At 43.8% G+C, this 13,886-nt stretch overlaps 1 protein-coding gene across 1 annotated transcript; it reads right to left on the reverse strand.

The window, feature by feature from the left end:
- Window positions 1-3,586: 3,586 nt before the first annotated feature.
- cep63 (centrosomal protein 63) lies at window positions 3,587-12,010 on the reverse strand. Its single transcript, XM_080505819.1, has 14 exons — window positions 11,746-12,010; window positions 11,454-11,631; window positions 10,545-10,640; window positions 10,354-10,443; window positions 9,737-9,856; window positions 9,474-9,641; window positions 8,849-8,985; window positions 8,469-8,612; window positions 7,129-7,219; window positions 6,834-7,031; window positions 5,591-5,662; window positions 5,284-5,480; window positions 4,898-5,189; window positions 3,587-4,804 (listed from the first exon to the last, which is right to left on the reverse strand). Exons 1-14 carry the CDS (start codon window positions 11,784-11,786, stop codon window positions 4,604-4,606), a joined length of 2,025 nt encoding a protein of 674 aa, XP_080361945.1. The 5' UTR covers window positions 11,787-12,010; the 3' UTR covers window positions 3,587-4,603.
- Window positions 12,011-13,886: the final 1,876 nt, after the last annotated feature.

A 13,886-nucleotide genomic window follows, 5' to 3' on the forward strand; every position in this document is an offset into this window, starting at 1 on the left:
CCACACCCGGCCGGACGAGCCGACAACCACCGTGGAACTACTTCTACTTTTCCCTTTTTCCTTTTTTTCTTCTTCACCGGAGTCCGAGTGTGCAGCTGCCAGCGCACCGTCCTCCCGCATGCAGACCTGAAGCCGCTTCTTCTCCCCCCTCCTCAAAAGAAGCGCTTGATCCTCCTCGGATCATCCTGTGGACTTTTCCCTGTCCACAGACCATTTTAGCTTGTTTACCTGGGACGCCAGAGAGAAAAACAAGCTCCAGCCGGGAAATCAACGCACTTTCCCGGCCGCCGGCAGCACGTTCACCCTCATCAAACTGAGTAAGGCTTAGAGTCTGGGCAGACAATGAGAATAACGTGACTGTAATATTGCTGTGTGTTTATTATTGTGTTGAAGTCAGGGACGCCGATCCCTGTTTCCAACCAATCTGTGTCTGCGCGTTGGATTTACATCCACGCGAACCTCCTCTCTCTCTCTCTCTCTCGCTCGCTCTCTCAACCTGTACAGACCATTTCTAGACTGTGTAGTCCAAGACAGTGTGCAGAGCTGAACATATTCTGTCCACTGCCCTTCTCCCTCCCTCCTTTTCATTTTTCCTCTCCTCCTCATAAACGATCGCGTAAAAGCAGCCGCGCGCTGCTGCATGCGCTTCTGTGACCGTGTGTAGTTCACTGTCCCTGGGATTTCTCAGCCGCGAGCCCCCAGGCGTGCTCCTAGCAGGCTCACGAGCCGTGCACGAGCACAGTGACGTCACGCTGTCCAGAAAGAGTGCGCCAAGCGCCTCTGGTGGCCGCGTTGGTGATTGCAATCTCTTGAAAGACCGCCACTCGGTGGACAAGTCGAGTCATTGCATTCTCCCTCCGTGCGCCGCCGCGCCCCTAGTGGTCATTACGGTTACTGCCTCGAACTAGACGCCTGCCGCCATCTAGTGTCCGTTCGAGGTCATTACACCCACACACACTGACCCTCCAACGCCTGCCGCCACCTGGTGGACGTTCGTGGTCATTACACCCCACTCAGGCTTCCACACACTCACTCATACACACTCTCACACACACACACACACCCTCTTTCTTTGTACATAGTGTTTGCTGTTTAATAGATTAGATCTTCGTGTTTGATTGTTTATTACTTAATTGTGTTGTTTTAATAAATGATTTATGAATTATTTTTGAATAGATACTTTTTGTTAATAAACGCATTTTAACTGAATTGATCGATTCTTGGTTATCATTGTGTATTTATTGTTGACAATTCACTGGTTTGTAACAGTCTGTGCTCGAATCTCACACCTTCCTCGTTATTTAATATTGTTATATTTACACAGAAATATTAACTTTACTTAAATAACCCTTTTTGACAAACGAGACTGAAATTTGGTATTAGCTATTTCCAGCTTAGCTGGTGGTGCCCCGATTTAATTATTATTTGATAAATAACCAATTTATGCAAATTAATAATTTTTATTAATAAATTATTTTTGATAATTTATTAACTTTTGAGTAATTACTCAATTACTCTAGGAGTTGCTGATGAGTAACTAACCGTTTACTTCATTAGTAATTCCAATTTTTCCTAAATTACTTTCAGTAATCCATTACTTACAGTAATTATTTATTCTAATTACCAACCATAAATCCCAACAATATCATAATTCGACAAGGCAATAAATAAACAGTTTCCCGCTGCACCTCTTGGGATGCTAACCCTGAACAAATTAAAAAGATAGAAACGTCTTGGATGATGAGGAGTGACACGTTTGCTTTTCTGTCCAGGTACACCATTGTTTGTTTACTGGGAAGGAACGATAAAACTAAAACCGCTAAAAATTCTAGTTATGTTAAAAGTAATTAGTTGAACTACTAATAACGGAATGCAGCTTAAATTTGGTTACAAAATTTAAAAAAAATGTCAACAAAAAAATAGCAAACTATACATATAAATGTATTAACCATGCTAACTTTGTTTGAAAGTGAAACATTATTGCAGCTCTGGACATTTATTAATTTGAACAGAAATAGGAAAAAAGTCTCTTTTCGTCTTAAATACTGCAGATTCCTGCAGGAGCTGCTGGTTTAATCATATTTTGGTGCACTTGAGCAGATATCCAACTGCTGGTTTAGTGGCATTTGTTTATGAAGTAAAGCCCTACAGGTTAATTATCTTTATAATGTTCATCAGAAAATATATTAGACAATGTGTCAAAGTACATCGGTCAGCTCCAGTTAGGAGTTGACAACTTTCTGAACAGAGACTTTGTTTTGAAAACCACTTGTGCAACTTTCATTCAATGTTAAATATGATCTCTTCCAAGTCTGCCAGTGTTTTGCATCTGAAATATTAAACTAGACATTGAGGGTCCTTTTTTTGCCCCATAAATACTAATTGCACTTGTAACGTTTAGCTCAACAAGTCAAAGAGTCCTCAGTTCATTAAACTCGACGATTTAATGCTTCCTTGATCATCTTGTATTCTGGAGTGTGTTTTTCTGTGGATCATTAGGTAAATAGTCATCCAAGCCCTCGCTGGGCTTGAATCAGCCGCTCTCCTCCCTTTCACAAGGCCCCTTCAAGGAATCTCCACATATAAAAACATTTTCACCTCCCTCCAAAGAGAGCCAGAGGAATGCCTGCCTTGCCAAATTCCTCAGTGCTGTTTGTTGGGGCTTACAGTGCTCGTAACACAGGCTACCAAATACCAGAGGGAGAAGTCAGAGGACCCAGAGGCAGCCGAGCATTACAACAGCTTTGTTATTGTTTTAGTATGACGGCAAAAATCAGAAACACACATTTCTTGAGATTTGTTTTTCCCTTCATTTCCATTCTGTCGGCGTGTCCTTCATTAGGGAAGCAGTAAAGGCCTAACGGCACCCCCCTCTGCTCGGCCCTTCGGTCCTCCACATGGTTGATATTAACATTCCATCAGCTTTCTAATGATGAGGACAAAGCCGGCCGCAGGGGAAGGTTCATGACAGCATTGGCATGGTGCGCGCATTCCTGCGCTAGACGAGCTGGAGGGCCTCTGCAGGGTGGGCGGCGGCGATGGTGGGGTTGGGGGGTCGCGTTAACGAGGGAAAAGAGGAGCTTGCAGAGCGAGCCGTCCCTCCTTAGAGACGAGACGTACAGTATGTATGCGGTATTTTCCTGCTTACGACAGACGTGTGGGGAGGACGGATGTCGTCTAGCTCACAGAGACATTCTTTTCTCGTTCTCACAATACATTCCAGACCAGCTGAAAAATGGGAGTATGCAGCTATCCTGGAGAAAGAAAATACATAAAAATGCCACTTGAGGTCAGAAGTCTGACACGTTGCTGAAGCCAAATTCAACTATCATAAGTCAAACAAACATGGAGCAATGCAGTGATCCACTTCTTTATTAGAAAAGACTTGGTTCCTCTGGACACACAGGAGTCATTTTAAGAATAAGATTTTGAGTCTGACCAAAAGGTAAACATGGACGAATGGCTGAAACACTTAAATTATATATTTCAATGAAGATGAACAGTGAATGAATGAATATAAAATTTATTTAAAAGGGACAATGTACAGTTAAAACATAAATGTTGCCATTTGATGCACTATACCAGATTGTAGCTTTAAGCTAATTTGCATCTGTAGTCCCTTGTGTCCCTTCTCTAGTGAAGAAGGTAAAAGGAGGCGACTGTACACACTGTTGGCCAGTTATAAAATGAAAGCGTCTGCATACTGACTTGTCAATTTTGTAAGTTCTAGGTGGACAATGACATTAGGGAAGAGAACATTATTCACAACCGTCCATCCAGGAGTTTGAAGAAAGAGTAAATCCAGTTTAATTCAAACCTACTGTGCAGAACTCATCCTGTTGTGCAAGATAGCAAGTACACAGCTGCTGTGTGATGAGAGTAAACAGATGAGGTGCTAAATTGAACTACAATCAAATGAAGGACCACAGTGCCTCTAATTTGACATTTAAAAATCACCTATTATTAGAATTTTCATAATCTGGAATCCCATTGCAGAAGCTTTTTTGATTTAAAGTTTTAGTAACATATTTATCAGCCAGTGGTAAAGAGGAACAGCCTCTCTAGAACACAAGCTGATTAAGCTTCTTCCTTTTATTGGCTATTTCTCTCTATTTGGTCTAAGCTTCTCTTTCAGTAATGCAGAATGTACATGCAGTTCACATTTAGTACTTGTAATTTGACACGAGCCTCACACTCTTGGCCATGTGAAGGTTAAGTATGAACGTTCTCCTGTATTTGATAGTTTGTGGACATTAACGTGATTTACACAATATTAGTTTTACCACGGAAAGATTTGGGAAAACAAAAGCTGAGATGATGTTAGTCGCTCCTTATGGACAAACATTCATTTATAAACACATTTATTGGTGTGAAATGATTAATCTGCGTTGTATTTTTTGTAAATCTTTTTTTGATGAGTCTAGCCTGATGTTAACTATTGCAAACCAATGATATTAAGAAACACTTGGTGAAGTCAAATGTGCAAAACTTAAAAAGAATAAAAAGGGTTTAATACTCCCAAAGTTTAATCACGTGAGTTTGTTGTTATTCTGAACAGCAAAGTGTAAAGGTGAGAAGAGTCACTGCCACCTCTGCGGCCCGGTCACTGACTACTCTGCCCCGAGGTGTGAGGAGGATGGGGTCCTGCCGTGCTGGGCAGGTACTTGGACAAGGTCCTGACGCTGCTGTCTCTCAGGCCCTGGATGTGACTGTCCAGTCTGTGCTGCAGCTCCGTGCAGCGCACACTCTCCTCCTCCAGGAAACGACAGACTGTGCCGTGTGCTGGGGATGCAGGCACAGTCTCCTGAGGAGGGGAGAAAACACAAACCTGTGAGAGTTTCTGCACAACAGAGACAATAAACACTGTTTTGATGATAATCATCACTGAGGGAATCACCCTCTCTGTGGAGGTGGAGTGTGGAGAGCCTCTGGAGCTCGCACTTCGTCCCTCAGCAGCAGATTCATTGGCAGGTGAAGCCGACACAGAGTTCACCCTGAACAGTCTGTCACTGCCGCTGGAGGAAGAGGAGGAAGAGGATGAAGGAGGTCTGCTGTCCTGGCTGCCAGGTTGGTCCTTGGGGGAATCGGCCAGAGTCTGAAGCTCTTTGAAAAGCCTCTGGATCTTCTCTCCATAGCCAGGGTTTCCCTCTTGTATGTTAGCTTCCCTCAGCAGCACATCCTCCTGCAGCCTGTCGGAAAAGATGAGATTCATAGCAGCTTGGTGCTGCAGTTCTGTGCGTGTGCGTGTGCGTGTGCGTGTGTGTGTGTGTGTGTGTCACCTACCGGTGCGGAGCCGGCTGCGGCCGGTCTGGAGCAGCATGGCTTAGGAGAGCTTGGTCATAATTGTTCTCACAGGTCTGGTGGGAGATTTGCGTCTGCCTGCGACTGAGCATCTGCCTCAGTTGCAGATTCTCCTGCTCAAGGCCACTCAGAGAAGACAAATAACTCTCCCTCAGCTGGGCCAGCGAGGAATCTCCTCCCTGTGCGGAGAGGGAGGTCAGAGGTGAGTTGGGTTGAGCAACAAGCAGTCCGGGCCAATGCAGCCAGCAAGACGTTCTCATGACGCCTGTAAACAAGAAAGCAGACAAACCTTTGTTGAAGAAGTCTGGAGTTTCTGCAGCAGACCTTTCAGCTGCTGGTTCTCAGTCTGCAGACTCCCCAGCTGTGTATGCGTCAACATGAGGAAGTTATAAAGAGAAAGTGACTCTTTTCAATCAAACCCTGGACACAGCAATCACACAGGTGGCATTAATAATAATTAATAAAAACTGAAATTTCAGTCATATCACTGTTGGCCATGTGGTGTCAGCAACGAGTCACCAGAGAGTCCAGTATGCCATCAGGCAGTGGACAGTTCATCACAGTATTTGTTAGTCTTAACACAAACACCTCAGTCGTCATGAGGTTTACTGCTCCTTTCACCAGACTTGGTAGTGACTCATGACACCATCCAGTGGCACAGTGTGGTATTACAGGGCAGTCGAGACTTTTGAGTGGATTCCTGGATTTGAATTTAAAATATTTCATGAAGAAACATCACGTAAAAAAAACATCCAATAATATCATGAATTTAAGCTCGTTTATAAGAAGAAAACAAAACTCCTTGGCCAGGTGTTGCTCAGGTGGTTGAACGAGACTCCAACCCCTTGATTTGTGGTTTAATCCCGGCTCTGAACGTCTATGCAATCCAACTTTTCTGCTTTCTACATTTTAGACTGCAAAAAGCAGGTCTGCTGTCCTGGCTACAAATACAAAGTCCATCTATTCTGCATAAGCAGTTGTACTCATTCAACTTTCATCACTGAAGGAACTGAGCAGTTCAGAAGGTTCCCGACTCTCAGGGTGCGGTTTGTGCTGTTGAACGACACTGATTAGTAGAACTTGTGCTTTATGCAGCACTTCTGCATAGCTGGGCTTCTTCTGAACAACAGGTTGTTTTGATCACCGACTGTAATCAGGATGGAACATTTCAACGAAATTTAACGACTGACGAACAAACGATTACATCCAGATGGTGTTGTGCTTGTTTACCAGGCACAGCAGCCAGAGGGCATGTAAGGGTATCACAGTTTAATTAAATAAGACATCACTTCCAAGAAAGACATATGTTAAAAGTATTTCTATTCATTATATGTGCAAGATAATGATTGCTTAAATCTGAACTTATTCTTCATTGGGACCTGATGTACCAAAACATGACCGTGAAGTGAAATGTGCTATCTTCGTTCCCTCAGGGGGTCCAGGAACCATGTGGAAGGTCTCTTTCTATTTTTCCGTTTCCTCCAACTTTACTTCACATTTCATGAATTCAGACACAGATGCTCTCCACTCACCCGGAGCTCGGCCGCCCTCTGCTCCGCTCGCTCCACCTCCTCACCGAGCCGCCGCTCCACTCCAGACGAGGAGCCGTGCAGTGCGGCGATGGCGAGGTCGCGCTGGTGCAGCTCGCCGGTCAGCTGCGACACCTCCTTCCTCATCCCCTCCACTTCGCCGCCGTGAGTCTGCTCGGCCCGCCGCCGCTCCTCCCTGAGCTGCACGGCATCAAGAAGGCCACGAGGGAATTTAGTACAGACCCGACGTTAACGCACAACAGAGGAGACAACGTGAGCCCCGTCCCCATTTTGTGACCTTTTTCACTTCTGCTAGAGAGGAGGCGCACTCTGCCTGCAGCTTCTCCAGCTGCATCTCCATCTTTGAGTGTCTGCTGACCTTCTCCAGCCTGAGTCCAAACAGAGAACACACACACTTGAATATTGACAAGTTTCACATAGAACATAGGCGGTGGTCACATTTCTAACACCACAGTGTTGTACAGTGTATAGATATATAATTTATACAAACTGAATGAATGTACAGGGTACCAAACTAACCACACATCCACTCAGGGACTTTTTCTTAAGTTTGATGGTTCTTCTATCTAAACGACAATGGGTGTGTGACGTCCACATGTTTCATACATCTGTGCTGCAGAAACAAGAATGTGGCCAAGGTGATGCAACCTGTTGAAAACATTAACAAAAATTCCCTTTTGACACTCTCAGCTCAAATGATGACAAGGATATTCAGAGTAATTTCCACAACGTTGGCGTCACGTAGCACCTTTAGCAGAGGAACAACAGCAGAGACAGTTCTGCAACTGTACACAGGAAGGATTTATAGATTTTTTTTAAGCGAATAGACAATGAGAAATAAATCTTATGTCTAAAAAATTAGGAATAAAATAATCCTAAAATATGTTTAAATTCTACTTAATTATCTGCAGCAATACCAATTTCTAGTAGACTACACTGACTGAGCAGAATTTCTTTCATATAAATTATTTTATGAAATTCTTATGTTTTGTTTTTATTGCTCCCATTTCATGTACAGCACTTTGTGATTTTTATCTGTGAAAAGCGTTTTATAAATAAACTTTACTTACCGGTAATTACATTTTGGAATATTTTCCTCTATGTTTAATTCTGAAGGAAAATAGGATGAGTTACTCATCTCCAACAATGTGTGATCAAAATAAAGCACATAAAAAAACTAAACAGACACAATACCACTTAGGTCGATAATTATAAATATGAACTTGGCCACAGCACCAAGCACTCCTGTAATGGAGATCCTGATGTAAAAATCATGCAATATTCTGACATTTTTTCTCCAAGGACACTTATCTTCTGGGAAAAGGTGATTAATGACGTCTTACAAGTAACTGGAGCTCAAATTCCTGAAAGATCTGCCAGCTTTATGTCTTGTGGTGAATAATGACCCTCATTTCTCAGCAAACACAACAAAATCAGGTCATTTTGAGCAAGAGACCATAACGTTCAGGAGAGGACAACGCATTTATGGGAAGCCATGATAAGAATGTGAGGGTCTACTGATCGAATGGTCTGCTGTGGGAGGCTTCTGGAGGCTGGGAATGCAAAGAATGGAAACTCTTGTGTCCAGTGATGGCGCGCAGAAGCTGCAGCATTCACCTCTCTCTGAAACACGCCAGCTCAGCCTTGAGATGCATCTCACACATCTGGGTGCCGTGAAGCTTCGCCAAATTCTTCTCCAGATCTCGCCGGAGAGTTTCCACACCGGAGCAGCCCTGAACTGCCAGGCAATCCTCCAAGGAGCTGTGTCGACAAAGCAACATCTGACAAATACACACTGGTTTTCTGCAGACACACTGCGACCGCTGCTGCCCATCCAGTCCCTGAGCCTGAAACCCCCCCGGCCCTGCAGGTTGCAGATGGATCACAATGAAGCTCTGCAGAAGATAAGACATGCAACTCTCCAGGACCACAGGGGGAAAACCCAATGTTTATCAAGGAGTGCAGCTGGTATAGCTCGCCCCCTTGTGTCCACTCACCGAATTACTTGTTCTTTCGCCTGCAGCGTTTGGTTCAGTCTGGTGGTTTCATTGAGAAGCCTCTGGCTCTCCAGACTCGTCCTCCGTACAAACGAATCCTGGGGGTTCAGTGTGGTGTGTCGCTCCTCTGGAAGCAGCTATGGGACAGTCGGTGAATAGATCCTTGTTAATGCTGCTCAAATTGTGTTAAGTTGCAGATTGGGGGAATTTGTGTTGTGAAAGAAAGAGGTCGAGGAAGCCCTCAGATATCCCCGTCATACCGAATATAAAGGTTGATGCATGTTCCGTTTTTGTTTAGCCCTCTGAAGATTGCCGGAATAAATTCAATTCAATAATAAGCCAGGGTTGAACAGAATAGTCTCTGGTGTAGAAAAAATGTGCATGCTTTTAAAACAAATCTGGTAATATATATTAGTATTAGTATTCTAAGGTATAGGGTCTTTATCTATAAAATAAACTTCAAAAGCTTTTTTTCCACACCTGCTTTATGGCTTTTCCACTCTGCTGGAAATATCCAAGAATCCTCTTCTTAATGGTCATACATTTGAAAACTGCAGCAGTGTAATTTTTTCAAATAAACGACATGCATCATCTTTAACTAAATCTACAAAAGGTTGTCTCTAACCTGCTGGTCGCTCTCGCTCTGGCCCAGCCACGTCTCCAGAGGTCGGAGACGCTCCAGTTGGAGCTCCTGTGCGTGCGTTCTGTCCTGAGCGTCCTCCAACAGAGCGCGCAGACGCTGCGTCTCCAAACAGCACTCCCTGTGCTCCCTCTCCACCGACGCAAACTGAGACTGAGGACGAAGTGAGAGGACACACGTTGGTAAACGACTGGCCATCAGGATTGCCCTTTGAGTTGGCGTCATGTTGAGTATTGATGTGTTCAAACTTTGGTTTCAGAGAGCTCATCACTCAGGGTTTTATTCTGAGCCTCCAGCTGCCTGAGCTGTTGTTGGTACTGGACACGTTGCAGCTCCCACTCTCCGGACCGCTGGTAGTTCTCCTGCAACTACACCGGAAGGCAATAGTTCATGCAGCCAGCGAGAGGCAAGGATGGAAAATCAGTGAAAGGTCTGGAGGAAATTCATCCATCCTTTTATCTAATGTGCAACAGGAAGCATTTCTGTCAGCTCCCAGCCTCATGGCTATTTGGATTCATGAAGAACAACATTAATTATCTTTCTAAATTGCAGACCTAAATGCCTACAATGTACAGATCCTGTCAAATTTGTCTTTATTATATTCAGATCTAAAATGTGTGTATTAAAGAAAATACTGAATTACTTTTGAAATGCCTCCTATTCCTGTTTTCCCATCACAAATGACACCATTTCATCACCCTGACTCATATTAAAAGCTGCAGTACCTCGAAACCATAGCAAGAACATGCAGACACCATCCAGGAAGCCCGAAGTTTCAAGCCAGGGACTTGATGTGAGATACCAGATGTAACCACTGGATCGCCATCAGGACAAAATGCTAATGTACAGAGGTTTTCGGGCTGACCTTTGAGAGGTTCGTCTCCTTTGCTGCTCCACTCGCCTCCTTGAGTTGTTTGCGCTGAAGCTTGTGGTAACTTTTCTTCAATTTATCCAACTGCAGAGGGTCAAACATGCACAGTTCCATAAGCCAGATGTTTAGCGATAGTAGTTCTCACCTACATTGAGAAATGATTGGACTGCGAAAAGCGGCATCACCTCCTCCCGGACTTTCTGCAGCTGTTGTTCATACTTGGAAACCATCTCCTGTCGATCTGTCTGGACATTTTCTCTCTGCTTGTGAAGCAATCCAATCTACAGGTGAGGAGGACAGTGGGAATGAAACACAAAAATGTAGGGAATTTATTTTGGTTTTTTAAGTTCTCCATATCATCACCAACAAGAAATCAGAAAGAATACACATACAACAAAATACATTTTAAATAAAAGCCCATTTGAATGTATTATTAAATGAAAAGTAACAGACCCATACCAGATCCGAAACGCGTGCAGGTGATTTCTGACTTCTAAAAGCACACCGACTACAATGTGGTGAATATATCTTCCTCAAAGTCCTGGATTCGAAAGTTACTCTGAAATTAATGTAATCTTACTGGCACAATGTACTTAAAGTGTTGAAGGAAAAAGTAGTTACTTTGTCTGTCATATTTGATTCTCTTGGCTTTATATTATTGCTGCAAAAATGTGTATCTTACATTGTACTGATGAAGGTTTAAAGTTTTTCTAGTTTTAAATACTTTATATACTGCTGTGTAGTTTAGTCTACACAAATGCATCATTTATCCTCAGATCCTCGTTTAGTTCGCCAACAGATGTTTCAAGCTATGCGATGATACATTTTACAACTTATCTCTGAGAGATATGAAATAGTTTATTTGAAGCAGTGGTTGTCATTTCATATAATTGAGTTTTGATATTTAAAGTTACTTTTCTTTGCACTTGTTTTTTCTGAGCTTTATACACATGGCGCTGGACAGCTGTCTCGGCCAGGGCAATGTTAAAAGCCTTATCTTAGATATCAACAGGTAGAATAGATGCTTAGTAGTAAAGTAAATGACAATAATGTTCCTGTTTTTAGTCGTTCTAAGTGAACACAATGGAGTTCACCTCCAGGTCCCTCCTTTCAATGATGCTCCTCAGGGTCGAGAGCTCCTCTTCTCCACAGTTCAGCCGGTGCTCCAGAGTCCTCCTCTCGGCCTCCCACTCCCGCTTCTGGTGGTTGATCATGATGTCGATCTGCCTCATGAGCTCCTGCAGCTCTGGCTCGCATGATGTCAGGACAGAGCTGCAAAACACCGCGCAAACCACGTGGCCACCTGTTAAGATTTCTTTCTCTCAATGGGCGTGCACGTGAGGCTCAAAGAGAAATACATCTCAAGTATCACTCGGTGTGGATTACCTCAGATCAGGATTCTGCATTGAACCCAGGAAAGTCTCCATCTGGTTCCGCACGCAGGCGATCGGGTCTCCTGGTTGACTTGACGACTCTTTAGAATCCAGCCGCTTCTGACTGTTTGAACGTTAGAAACGTCGATCAGAGTCCGAAGAAATAGCTGCAGTAGCTCCGCTGGGACCGCGGTGAACCCTCACGCCACGCTGGAGCTACATAAACTCACTTAATGTAGCTTCAATCGCCTACAGCTTCATTTGTTTACATATTTAACTCGCTGAACCGAGACGCCGCTTCGTGAAAGGCGGTAACTCCGCCCCAGACTGTGATGTCATCACGTTCGACGCAGATGCCTGTTACGTACTATTTCTTTTCTTTCCCTTTTCCTGTTCAGCAGGTGAGGCAAACAGTGTTATGTGATTGAGCACCTTCTGATGTCAGAAAAGTTTTGTGGCACAACAGTTTTTGCTCTTGCAACAGTGACCAAAGCATTAACCACGACGTCCCGCTGAGCGACTGTCACTGACATGCAGGGACAAGCATCGGCGCCATCTTGGATGGGTCTTCATAATGGAAAGATGTTCCTCCTTGACACATTTTGAAAGAAATCGTATCTAAAAATACCCACTTAAGTAGCAAGTGGTCCATAAATCTGAAATCATGACTAGCAATATAACAAAATATGCTATAACCCGTGATGTTAAGGTTTATATCTCTTCTGTTAAGCCGGCGTTGAACACGCGGCTCGTTGGTCTAGGGGTATGATTCTCGCTTCGGGTGCGAGAGGTCCCGGGTTCAAATCCCGGACGAGCCCACTTCTTTTGACGGCTTTGCTCGACTGCTGCAAAATTCAGTGTTCCCCATCTATCTTAAAATGCCCCGAAAAAATGTGCTTATCGCAAAAGTCCTTCATATCATTCCACTGAGCAGCAGACTGTAACTGATTCTGTAGAAGACAGCTTGTGCTGTTTTTTACTCTTTTACAAGCATCAAGACTTCCCTTTTTACTCTTCCACGTGTGGGCGTTACAATATTCAGACGTTGAGTATTTTAAACAAATAACGTCGTGTAGATATGGAGGAGTGTTCAAATTTATTTTTGCATCTGGAATCAGCTGTTTCCAGCCGGCTCGTTGGTCTAGGGGTATGATTCTCGCTTTGGGTGCGAGAGGTCCCGGGTTCAAATCCCGGACGAGCCCTGCCTTTTATATTTGCCAGAAAATTATTAGTTGACACAATTTTAGTTCTTCAAAGCACGACTGATGCAGTGACAACGAGACAAGTATGGGGTTATATTTGTGCCAAAATTCTGAGCGAGCGATGGGAAAATTTGAGCGCAAAAAAATTAATTGTGCAAGCACTAATAACATTTTGAGGAAATATTTAAATTGCGCAAAGACAAACTTGAGATTGCGCTCAAAAATCATTTCTGCGCTCAGATTCTTCCTCTGCGTGCTCAACCTCTCTCTCTCTCTCGCTCGCTCAAATCTCTCCAGGTCCGCGCTCAAGTCCTGCTGTGCGCTCGCTCAAAATGTGCAAAGCCCAAATGTGACAGACACAGTTGTCCACCAATCACAGAAATTTGGGGCGGGTGTTGAACTCTGATTGGTTACTTCGGATTTTGGAAGTGCCTCATAACCAACAAAGAAGAAAAAGAAGAAGAAGAGGGAAAAACAAACTGCGGGGGAAAACATGTTGTAATCCAGGATCATTATCTTTAGTTTTCCTTATTTCTGTTTTCCTTCGCAGTTTGTTTTTCCCTCTTCTTCTTCGTCGGTTATGAGGCACTTCCAGAAACCGAAGCAACCAATCAGAATTCAACGCCCGCCCCAAATTTCTGTGATTGGTGGACAACTGTGTCTGTCACATTTGGGCTTTGCACATTTTGAGCGAGCGCACAGCAGGACTTGAGCGGAGGTGGAGAGATTTGAGCGAGCGAGAGAGAGAGGTTGAGCGCGAGAGAGAGAGGTTGAGCGCGAGAGAGAGAGAGATTGAGCACGCAGAGGAAGAATCTGAGCGCAGAAATGATTTTTGAGCGCAATCTCAAGTTTGTCTTTGCGCAATTTAAATATTTCCTCAAAATGTTATTAGTGTGCTTGCACAATTAATTTTTTTGCGCTCAAATTTTCCCATCGCTTGCTCAGAATTTTG

This window comes from Blennius ocellaris (genome assembly GCF_963422515.1).
Source record: "Blennius ocellaris genome assembly, chromosome: 12".
Classification (NCBI taxonomy): Eukaryota; Metazoa; Chordata; class Actinopteri; order Blenniiformes; family Blenniidae; genus Blennius; species Blennius ocellaris.